Source organism: Melopsittacus undulatus, chromosome 3, assembly GCF_012275295.1.
Source record: "Melopsittacus undulatus isolate bMelUnd1 chromosome 3, bMelUnd1.mat.Z, whole genome shotgun sequence".
Lineage (NCBI taxonomy): Eukaryota > Metazoa > Chordata > Aves > Psittaciformes > Psittaculidae > Melopsittacus > Melopsittacus undulatus.
In genome coordinates, this window is record NC_047529.1 from 13,859,272 (window position 1) to 13,870,394 (window position 11,123).

The 11,123-nt window shown below is 63.3% G+C and overlaps 2 protein-coding genes across 2 annotated transcripts; one reads left to right on the forward strand and one right to left on the reverse strand.

Annotated features, from left to right (window-relative positions):
* Window positions 1–1,079: 1,079 nt before the first annotated feature.
* SLC35F6 (solute carrier family 35 member F6) lies at window positions 1,080–5,637 on the forward strand. The gene is made up of 6 exons (XM_034060812.1): window positions 1,080–1,210; window positions 2,997–3,069; window positions 3,140–3,311; window positions 4,002–4,214; window positions 4,545–4,655; window positions 4,844–5,637. The coding sequence occupies exons 1-6, from the start codon at window positions 1,134–1,136 to the stop codon at window positions 5,314–5,316; spliced, it is 1,119 nt and encodes a 372-aa protein (XP_033916703.1). The 5' UTR covers window positions 1,080–1,133; the 3' UTR covers window positions 5,317–5,637.
* Window positions 5,638–6,065: 428 nt separating this feature from the next.
* Window positions 6,066–10,747, reverse strand: CLU (clusterin). Its single transcript, XM_034061270.1, has 9 exons — window positions 10,625–10,747; window positions 9,384–9,490; window positions 8,689–8,837; window positions 8,361–8,531; window positions 7,704–8,121; window positions 7,057–7,170; window positions 6,723–6,949; window positions 6,313–6,494; window positions 6,066–6,230 (listed from the first exon to the last, which is right to left on the reverse strand). The coding sequence occupies exons 2-9, from the start codon at window positions 9,466–9,468 to the stop codon at window positions 6,224–6,226; spliced, it is 1,353 nt and encodes a 450-aa protein (XP_033917161.1). The 5' UTR covers window positions 9,469–9,490; window positions 10,625–10,747; the 3' UTR covers window positions 6,066–6,223.
* Window positions 10,748–11,123: the final 376 nt, after the last annotated feature.

An 11,123-nucleotide genomic window follows, 5' to 3' on the forward strand; every position in this document is an offset into this window, starting at 1 on the left:
ATGTCAGCAAGGGCAGGAGGTGATGCCCAGCCCTGCCCTGCCCATCCATGGCCCCCCAGCCAAGGGAAGGGTTAACTCGGATCGCTGCAGGCAGCCTTGGCGGAGGCCCTCGGAGTGGGTTTTTTTCTCCCCCGAGGCCTCCCACGGGTCACGGCTGCTGGGGCTGACGTGGGATGGAAAAATAATTCATCTCCGTCTGGCAGGGAGGCAGGGGGGGGACGGGCGGCAGCAGAACCCGCTGCCGGGGGTAGGGGGGCCCTGGAACCCCTCGGCTAGGTCAGTGGGAGATGGCGCTCACAGGGGGATGGTGAGACCCTGACCCCGGCAAACCCAGGTCCCAGGATGGGGAAACTGAGGCACGGAGTCTCCATGGGGCTGGGGGTGGGGGGGAATCGCCCCCCAGGAACAAGCCCCCAGGGAGATGAAGGAGGAGGTTGGAAGTGTGGGGGGGTTGCCCTTGGAGCTGCAAGGGCCCTGAAACCCTAGGGTGCCCCTGAAACAGTGCCCCCCTACTCCCCAGCCCTATAAACGGTTAGGTTGGGCAGCGTTAACCCAGGCAGGTTAGTCCGGGCAGGATTAGCATGGGCAGGGATAGCTCGGGCGGGTTCAGCCAGGGCAGAGAACAGGATTTAGCCCGGACAGAGTCAAGCAGGGCACGGTTTGGTCCGGCCAAGCTCTGGTTGAGGCCGGGTTCCGTCGGTGCAGGTTCAGTCCCGGCAGGTCTCTGGCTTCTGCCTGGGCCGGGAAGAGCGGAGGGATCAGAACGAACAAGCGGGACCCAACCCTGAGCCGCCAGCGCCATCTGCCGGCACCGCCTTGCAGGACCGTCCTACAGGACCGCGGCGCTGCCGGCCTGGCGGAGGGGCAGGAGGCACCGCAGCGTGGGGACCGGGACCGGGACACCGGGATAACGGGATACCGGGATAACGGGACACCGCGATACCGGGATACCGGGACCGGGACACCGGGATACCACGGCCACAACAGCGGCTCCCGACCCCTGCGGGAGGGCGGGGCCAGGCGCGGCTGTGGGCGGGGCAAGGCCCGGCGGGAGGGGCGGGGCCATGCCCGCAGGGGGCGGGGCCTTGGCTGCGCGGTCCCGGTGCAGGGCGGGAGGCGGCAGCGGCGGGGCCATGGCCTGGTCCCGGTACCAGCTGGGGCTGGCTGCCCTCATGCTGCTCACCGGCTCCATCAACACCCTGGCGGCCAAGTGAGTCCTCCCGGCGGCTGGGGGGAACCCGCACCGCGGGGCTGGGGTCCTGCAGCGGCCTCGGCCCCCACTTCGGGCGCTGGGCTGGGCCCACCCGCTCTGCTCGGGTCCTCCCGGGCCTCCGGGCCCCCCCAGGCCCTGCGCTCCCCCTCGGGTTGGAGGCCGGTCTGCAGGCCTCCGGGCCCCTCCTTCCATCGCGGGGTTTGGTCACCTGTGCTCGGGCCTCCTCGTGTGACCCTGGAGACCGGGTTCCCCGGCCCCCTCCCCGCTGTATCCCAGCCCCACGCACGGATTGGGGAGGTCCCCGGAGCTAACCAGGCCGAGCTCCGGTCCAGGCTGTGTTAGACAGAGCCCCAGGATCGTCCCGGTGCCCCCCACACCCCGGCTGGGCAGCCCTAGCATTGGGTGCAGGCTGCGCTGTGGGGTGCCCCATAGGGACTGAGGCTGCCGTTGCTGGAGGGCGCAGCTCCTGGTGATGGGAAAGGAACGGGGGGGGCTGCATGGCCGAGGGAGCTGGGAGTCTTCAGCCCTCTCGGGGGTGCTGCTGAGGGTGCAGGTCTCTTGCCGTGGGTGCTGTGCCCAGCCCCAGGGTGCTGGGGAGGAGCTGTGGGAGTGACCCCCCAGCCAGGCTCCCTGCACTGCAGCTCATCCCTGTAGCCAGTCGGACTGGATTGAGCCCTTTCCCACAGAGAGCACCCCGGGGTGCTCCCAGCCTGTACAGTGAGGCTGAGGACAGTGTTCCCAGGCAGACCTGTCCAGCCGGCTGATCCCGCTGCTGCCGGGCAGACACACGGGTGTTAGTGCAGGGCCAGGCCCCGGCAGAGCCCGGTCCCAGGTGGGGGAACTGAGGCCCGGAGTCTCCGTGTGGCAGAGCAGAGGTGGGAGGTGGCACCGAGCTCTCCCCCCGCTCCCGAGGCTCGTGTGTGGCCTCTTGCGAAACACGGACCGAGCGCTGCCGTGCGGAGGGGCTGCGGCCGGGGCTGACTCACGCTGAAATCCTGCTGGCCTGGCTGAAAAGCCCCTCGCAGAGCGGTGGGGGATGGGCTGGGGATTGCCCCGGCCTCCGCTCGCACCCCGTTTCCCCACGGTCAGCAGCTCTGCGGCCACCGGCATCAGCAGAAAGCAGCGGGAGGGCTGCTGGGTGCCTGTCCCGCTGTGTCAGGGTGCATGGGCGCACCGGGCCTGTCCTGGGGACCCCTCCTGATGCAGGCGGTCCCTCAAGAGGGTTGATGTTGCTGAAACAGGTCAGGGGGACTTGTACCACAGCCCGTGTTTATCCAGCATTGCTCTCTGTGCTGCACGGAATACCCAAAAGAGGTGTTTTGTGCCCCAGAATGGTGGCTGGAGGTGTGAGTGGTGGAGCTGCTGCACCCCAGCCTGTGACCCAGCATAATTTCTGGGTCCTGTGTCTCAGCCCCCAAGTTTTCAAGGCTGGTGATGTAGAGAGGGGGTCAGAGTGACCCCCCACCATGCTGTACTGGTCTCCCCAGCAGGAGATGGTGCTGCCTGGACATGTCCAGCAGCATGGGGACACTGGATCGTGGGACTGTGCAACATGGTGGTATCCATTTCCCTGCCTGTCACTCAGGGCTGGGAGCTGGGCCAGGAGCTGCCGGCAGGTCGAGGCAGACACAGCCATGTCTCCTTCCCCATGGACATCCTGTCCTTAGAACTGTCACTTCAGGGAGCTGGTGGCCCCTAGGAGAGCCCCAGGCTGGATCTTGGGGCATGCTTCATCTCCCTGTGGTCCCCTGCTCTAACCACCACCCTCTCCTCTGCCTCCTAGGTGGGCTGATAACTTCAGCGCTGCTGGCTGCAGTGGGAAGGAGGAGCACAGCTTTCAGCACCCCTTCCTGCAGGTGAGCCCCCTGCCCCGGGCAGGGAGGGCCTTGCCAGCAGGACCAGCCCCCCTCACCCGCTCTCTCACAGGCCGTGGGCATGTTCCTGGGTGAATTTTCCTGCCTGGGGGTGTTTTACCTGCTGGTCTGGAGGGATCGGCGAAGGCCAGAGCCCAGCATGGCACCATCGCAGCCCTTCAGTCCCCTGCTCTTCCTGCCTCCCGCTCTCTGTGACATGACAGGCACCAGCATCATGTACGTGGGTAAGTCCTGGGCCAGGGGTCAGTGCTTTGCCCTGCAGGGATGTGGCCATCCCTGGGGCCAGATTTGGTTTCTGGGCTGCAGGACTGCATGGTGCGTTTGGGTTTGACCCTGAAGTGGGTTAGAGGGGTCTGAGCAAACACTTCCCACCCATGCCATGAGCTGTGGCAGGGTTCAGTAAGCCAGGTTCCTCACTGGGAGGCATAGTGTTCCTGTGGAGTCGGGACGTGGGACTGAGTGTTGGCATGAGCCTCTCTGCTGCCAGATCTGAGTAGGACTGGGGAGAAACAGCATTGCTGCCCCTTCTGCTTAATCACACTTCATCGTGGACTGTAGTGATAGGACAAGGAATAATGGCTTCAAACTTAAATAGGGAAGATTTAGGTTAGATATATGGAAGAAGCTCTTTACTGTGACGCCCTGGCACAGGTTGCCCAGCGAAGCTGTGGCTGCCCCATCCCTGGCAGTGTTCAAGGCCAGGCTGGATGGGGCTTGGAGCAACCTGGTATAGTGGAAGGTGTCCCTGCCCATGACAGGGGGTTGGAACTGGATGAGCTTCAGGTCCTTTCCAACCCAAACCATTCACTGATTCTATGATCTGCTCTTAATTACTGTGGCAGACTGTTTGGTGGTGGTGGTGCGACATTAGATGGCTCCACACACAACACATGGATCTGTCTCTCCCCACACAGCCTTGAACATGACCAGCGCCTCCAGCTTCCAGATGCTGCGAGGATCTGTCATCATCTTCACCGGACTCCTCTCCGTGGCCTTCCTGGGCCGCAAACTGGAGCTGAGCCAGTGGCTGGGCATCCTGGTCACCATCGTGGGGCTGGTGGTGGTGGGGTTGGCTGACCTGCACAGCTCCCATGGCCAGAAACACAACCTCAGCCAGGTGATAACTGGTAGGTGGTGGCCCTCAGGGAAGGTGGGATGGCCATGGTGGGAGAAGAGCTCCTGCAGAGTGCATGCCAGGTTCTCCAGGCATGGCTCAGCCATGTGCATCCAGTGGGCAGGGAGATGGGGGCTCAGCCTCCCCTTCCCTCTTCCCTTCCTTCCTTTTTCTTCTCCCCCTCCCCCTTCCTTCTTCTCTCCCCCCCCTCCTCTTCTTTCTTTCTTCTCTCCCCCCTTTCCTTATTCTTCTCCCCCTCTTCCTTCTTCTCCCCCCCTCCTTTATATTTTTTCCCCATTCTCCCACCTTCCTTCCTTCTTTTTTCCCTCTTCTCCCCTTGCAGGCGACCTGCTTATCATCATGGCACAGGTGATTGTTGCCATCCAGATGGTGCTGGAGGAGAAGTTTGTCTACAAGCACGACGTGCACCCGCTGCGGGCCGTTGGCACTGAAGGTCTGTTGTAACATTAGCCAAAGGGATGGGTGCTTTAGGGCTTCTGGATCCCCCAAACCCAGCCTGGGGAGAGCCACATTGTGCAGGGTGGGAGAAGCAGGCTGCAAAGAGGGGGCTGTTGTAGAGGTTTGGGTCTCGTGGGGCAGGGAGGGACAGGCTTGGAGCAGCACCCATCTGACACCCTGCAGGTTTCTTCGGCTTCATCATCCTGGCCCTGTTGCTGGTGCCCATGTACTACATCCCAGCAGGCAGCTTCAGCGGGAACCCTCGGCGGACACTGGAAGATGCCCTTGACGCCTTCTGCCAGATCGGCCACCAGCCCCTTATTGCCCTGGCCCTTCTGGGTAACATCAGCAGCATCGCCTTCTTCAACTTCGCTGGCATCAGCGTCACCAAGGAGATCAGTGCCACCACCCGCATGGTGCTGGACAGCCTCCGCACCCTCGTCATCTGGGCTGTCAGCCTGGCTGTGGGCTGGGAGACCTTCCATGGCCTGGAGATCTTGGGGTTTGGGGTGCTGCTGGTGGGGGCTGCTCTTTATAACGGCCTGCACCGGCCCCTGCTTGTCTGCCTGCCCCAGCACACGGATGAGGCTGGCTCGGCAGCTGAACGGGAAGGTTTGCTGCGGGGGGAGAGCACAGCTATCAACAGCGAGAGCTGAGCACCCACTGCCTGTGTCCGGTTTGGTCCTGGGGTTCATTGTCCCAGATGTTCTCATCAGGAGGGGACTGGCATGGTGGTGATGATGCCAGCCACCGTCCTGCTGCTGTTTGCAGGAGAAACCTCTGCCCTGTCAGTGCTCCAGGAGGAGATGGTGAGGCTGTGCCTGCCCCTCATAGTGAGAAGCAGGTCCTGGGCCCCTGTGTGGGGCACGTTGGAGCCTCTGCCCCTGATCCCAAGAGGCTTGGGAGGTTGGGGAGGAGGGGCTGGCCCCACTGTTTCCCCAGCCTGCCTCTCCCCCTAATAAAGTGCAGCACCTGTGGCTTGCTCTTGGATGTCAGTGCTGGCCATGGGAAGGGTCCAGGAGCCCCCAGGCTAGTGTATGGGGTTCCCAATGGACTCACAACAAGGGTGGGGATCTGAGCCCTATACCACTGACCATGCTGGATATGAGCCTTGCTCCCAACAGTGAGAGAATCTGGCACCCTAAGCCCTTTCACATGGCATGTGGGAAGAGGAGGGGGAGTTCCTGCCCCCTTAATTAGATATAAGAATGAAGCTCTTCCTGGAAGGGTGCTGAGGCACTGGCACAGGTTGCTCAGAGAAGCTGTGGCTGCCCCATCCCTGGCAGTGGCTCACCTTCACAGTAGCTGTTGATCAGTCCTGGGCCCACAGAGCTACATTTTGAAAGGTTTATTGCTTCTGGAAGGTGTATTTGCTTGGCAAAGTGTCACAAAGATGCAGCACAGGCAGGGAGTTGACTCTACCTTTATTTTCTGTATGGGCCCTGCAGCAGGGCCCGCAGCAGCAGGGGGAGGGCAGTGGTGGTGGCGTTTGGCCCCCTGGCATAGGGACAAGGGGAAGGAGTGAGGCACTGGAGCTTGGCAGCAGCGATGAGCATCACCCAGCTACTCTCTGCCGGAGGAAGGATGGGAGGGGGTGAGCCATGGCATGTCCCACCCCAGCCCTGCCATGGGACGTGGGGGGCTGAACTCACATGGCATTCTGCTTGTAGTGCTGAAGCGCCTGCTCAGCCACGATCTCCATGAAGCGAGGGTCCTCCCAGGAGATGTCCCCAGGCACAGTGAGGGACAGCGGCTCCGAATCGAAGAGCTGCACGGTCACCTGTGTGTCGGGGGGAGCTGAGGGGTCCTCGAGGTTGGGAGCCTTGGAGAGGACCTGGAAGGGGAAGGCATGGGGGCACATAACGCAGGAAGAGCTGGGCTAACCCCTGTGCTGGCCCCTCGCCCTGGCACCCAGCCTCGCAGCCGGCTATTGTGCCAAGAGACACCCCTTGGGCACACAATCGCCTCATTCTCCCCCTGACCCACTTTCCATGGCTGCTGGCCCTGCTGATGGGGCAACCATAGCAGAAGAGGGGAGGCTCGAGCCCTCTGGCCGGCTCACCGTGGTGACCTGGAGGAAGCCATCTCTGCCCTGGGTGAGGTTGGCGAGGCGTGAGACCCAGCCGAACTGGCGGTTGAGCTGGTCCAGGAGGCTGGTGGTGTTGAGCATCTCAGCTTGGAAGGCACGCATCAGATCATCGTAGCGGCGGGTGAAGCGCTCAGCCAGGCGCAGCGCGTCCTCCAGCTGCTCCCGCAGCTGGCTCTGCGCAGGGTCCGTCTGCCCGCAGTCTGGGCATGGATTTGGGAGGCATCAGGGGGTGTCAGGGCTCACCCCCAGCCATCCTCACCCCACCACATCCATCGTATTGCCCCCGGTCCCATGGGGACCAGCTCACCCACAGAGAGGATCTCCCGGCACTTCTCACACTCATCCCGCATCCGCAGGCAGCCAGCCGAGTTCCGACGGATCTCCCGGCACACCATGCGGTCATCGCTGGAGTTACGGGATCCTGTAGGGAAACAGAGCCCAGAATCAGCACCCCAAAACACCACTGTTAGCTGGGACAAGCTGCAGGGCCAGCCCTGGCCAACATCCCCAGGGTGCCATGTGGAAACAGAGAGGTGCTTTCTCCATGGAATACTGCTCCCCTCCCAGGCTGTTTTCCCGAAACAAAGCAATCCGTGCCAGCCTGTGTTTCGAAATCTCCCTTTCCGCAGCCATGGAAGCCGCAGTGGCAGACGGTGACAGCACCGCTGCCTGCCCAAAACAAACACCTTCCCAGGATGGCGGCGGCTCCAGCAGCCAAGATTAGGCTGGGGAAAACCCCCAAATCCCAGCAGAGCTCTGCAAACAGCAGAGCTTGTGATTCCCTCCACTCCTATGGGGATTCTCTGAGGTGTAGTTACTAGGGTTGAGCTCATCCTCTTAAGTTAGTCACCCCCTAATGGGAAGGAGGAGGAGGTTTGCCGGGAAGCCTGGCTGTAGATGCTCTGCTTTCAGCCAAACTGGGGAGCCCACAGCACCCAGCAAGGAGCACCCTACCTGGGGCAAAGCCACCCAGCGAGTGCTCCCAACCGCCCTGTGCTTCCTCCAGCATCCGTTGTGTCATCTCGAAGAGCGGCTGGAAGAGGTGGTGGAAGCCGTGGTGGGGATGCTGGAAGAAGGGATGCAGCTCCCGGGAAAGCCTTTCGCTGCGGAGCGGGAAGCGGACATGCTGGACCGGGGGGCGGAAAGCCTCACGGAATCCGCCGAAGGGCGCTTGGAAGAAGGGATACATGCGGCCGTAGACCTGGGTGCTGTCCTGGAAGATGTCGTCCACGCCGTCCTCCAGCAACCCGAAACGTTCTTCCAAGTCCTCAAACTGCCGCTCCTGCTGCTGATCCCGCTCCAGCAGCGAGTCGATGCGCTCGCCATTCACCCAGATGGAGAAGGGTGAGGAATGGTTGAGGAATTCCTCCAGCTGCCAGGCAGGAGAGCAGGACAAAGTCAAAACACGGAGATCAGGCCAAAATGAGAGAAAGATTCAAGGCCAGGTTGGACTTCAGGGGCTTGGAGCAACCTGGTGTAGCGGAAGGTGTCCCTGCCCATGGCAGGGGGTTGGAACTGGATGAGCTTTAAGGTCCCTTCCAACCCAAGCCATTCTGTGAGTCTATGGAATCCCCCCTCCCCAGCCTCACCGGGCACTGTGGTACCACTCACCTGCCGCCCCACCAGCCCCGATCCGCTGTGGCACGTGCGGGAGTAGAAGCGCATGCAGGTGTGCTTGAGGCAGGGCTTGCACTCTTCCCACAGCGCCAGCATCGTCTCGTTGCACACCTCCTGCTTCGCCGCCAGCTGCTGCTCCTTCTCCCTGGCCAGCTGCACCGCTTCCTGCAAGGCAGCCACATCCATCCCAGGGGATCCCTCCGCTCCCAAGACACACAGATTCCCCGGCACCGCACCCCCCCAGCCCTTCGGGTACACCCAGCCCAGATGGGGGGAGCTCAGGTTGCAGGTCGGAACAACCACCCTACTCATCCTCACTCACCTCCTTCTTCCTCTTGGTCTCCTCTAAGGTGTGCAGGATGGCTTGGTGGTCCTTACTTGTCTTGTCCATGAGGGTCTTCATCTGCTTCACCCCATTGATGGCGTTTTCCACCTCCGTGTCAATGTATTTGCTGCCAGCTGCTGACATCTCTGTGGTTGCAGGGGTGAGGAAGAGGAAGAGCATCCTTCAGCAGGCACCCACTGAAGCACCCGCCAGTGCATGCAAATACTTGTGGGTGCAGCATCTTGGTTGCTCGCCAACAGCTTGATTCAAGCTCACAGAACCCAAGAGAAGCGCCCCAAAACCTCACCCCAGCTGGGACTGCATCTCCCCACCCACCACCCATAATATTTGGGGTGTGTCCTGTAAGGTTCCAGCTGCCCCCCAGGAGCAGCCCGGTGCTGGGGCCCCATCTGTGCCCATGTCAGCGCTCACCCACCCAGACCACCCAACTAGCCATGGGGGCAGGATCTGCACCCCCCACATACCAAAAACATCCGGCCCCGGCCCCTTGGGGATGATGCTCTGTGCCCCTCCACCCAACACCCGTGAAACGATGCTGTGCCCCCCCCCCCCCCCCAGCCAACACAGCACTCCCCCCACTCCATCACTGTTCCATTTGCTCCCCAAGCCTGCAGGGAGCCCCCCACCAAATGAAAAGCTGTGCTCCCCCCACCCCCTCCAGCCCCACTCACGCTTGAGCTCGCTGGGGGGGACAAGCGCCTGCCCCCATCCCCAGGGGAGCAGGAGGCTGAGCAGCGGGAGCAGCAGCAGCGCCATGGCCCGTCCTGGAGGCAGCTCCCTGCGCAGGCAGAGCGGGGGCTTAGAGCCGGAGCCAGGATCCGGCCCCCTCGGACACGGGACTCTGACTCAGCAGCGGGCACCTGCCCCCCCGGCCATGGCTCTGGGGGATGGTGATGGCTGGGCTCACACCTCCTTAGCTGGAGGAGCCGCCTGCAGCCGGTCCCTAGGAGGGGGGCCCTGGGTTGTGGGGTCCCACATGAAGCCCTGCTGGGGGAGACTGGGATACAAAGCCATGTGTGTGTTCCCCCCACCCTCCTGCCTGCGGCACAAACAAGCCCAGGCCTGGGGCCAAGCAGGGCAGGCAGCCAAGGCAGTGACCGGGCATGGATCTCCTCCTCCTCCGCAGGAGCTGTGCTGCCTTTCTTCTCCTCCGGCCCCCTCGGGGATGGAGAGGGGCTGCAAAGTCAAGCCAGGGCCGGGCCCCTACCAGCTGCAGGCAGGTATGGGCACTGCTGGCAGTACCCCCCTGGAAGGGTGCCATGGCCAAGGCACCCAGCACTAGCACCACTAGGTTTGTGCAATGAGGAACAGCAGCCCCTGGGGCTGTGCAGTGGCCTCAGCCCCCCTCTCCTTCCCCCAAACCTGTGCAATGGCCCAGCCGCAGCGTGGCTCTGGCCACCCCAGGAGCACTGGCCCCATGCCATTGCAGCACACTCATTGCAGTACCTGCTGCACTGCTGCCCCCAAAGTGCTGTGCCCCAAGTACACCCCCAAAGCCTGGCCCAGCTCTATCCTGCCTGGCCCAGGGCACTGTGGGAAACTCCTGCCTGCAGGGCTGAGCATCACCCACTGCATCACCTCCCCCAGCATGGCCTGGGGGTGCTGAGGACACCCCTGGAGGCACAGCACCCACCTCTGCCTTGCAGTAGCACCGGGGGGGGAAGGGGGGGGAAGGGAAGGGAAGGGAAGGGAAGGGAAGGGAAGGGAAGGGAAGGGAAGGGAAGGGAAGGGAAGGGAAGGGAAGGGAAGGGAAGGGAAGGGAAGGGAAGGGAAGGGAAGGGAAGGGAAGGGAAGGGAAGGGAAGGGAAGGGAAGGGAAGGGAAGGGAAGGGAAGGGAAGGGAAGGGAAGGGAAGGGAAGGGAAGGGAAGGGAAGGGAAGGGAAGGGAAGGGAAGGGAAGGGAAGGACCATACCTTCACCCCGATCAGCTGCACCGGCGCCGGTCCCCGCCCGCTCCTATTTATCCGGCCACCGAGCCGCGGGTCCGCCCCGCTTCAGCCCCGGAGCTTTCTGGAACCGGCGGGACCGGCCCCGGCCCGGCCCGCCCCCCTCCGGTGCCCCCCCCCCTTGCCCGCAGTCCCGTCCCCCCCCCCACGGCCGGTGCGCGGCGCCAGGACGCTGCGGGGACGGGCGCGGAGCCCTCTGCAGCGCATCCATCGCACATCGCGCTCTGAACGGGCCCCCCCCCTCCCCCCCCCCGCGGCTCCCAACTCCCGGAGCTGCGGTCCCGGGGCTGTGTGCGGGTAAAACCTCTCCCGCTGCTGCGGCCCCCACAGGGCTCCTCATCCCCCCCCCTTTGCTTCCACTTTCTCCCCGCGGCCTCGCACCCAGCGGGGCCTCAGTGCCCCCCCCCCCAATCCCCCCCCCCCCCCCCGGCTGCAGCACCCCCATTGCCGCGGGGGACGGAGGCCC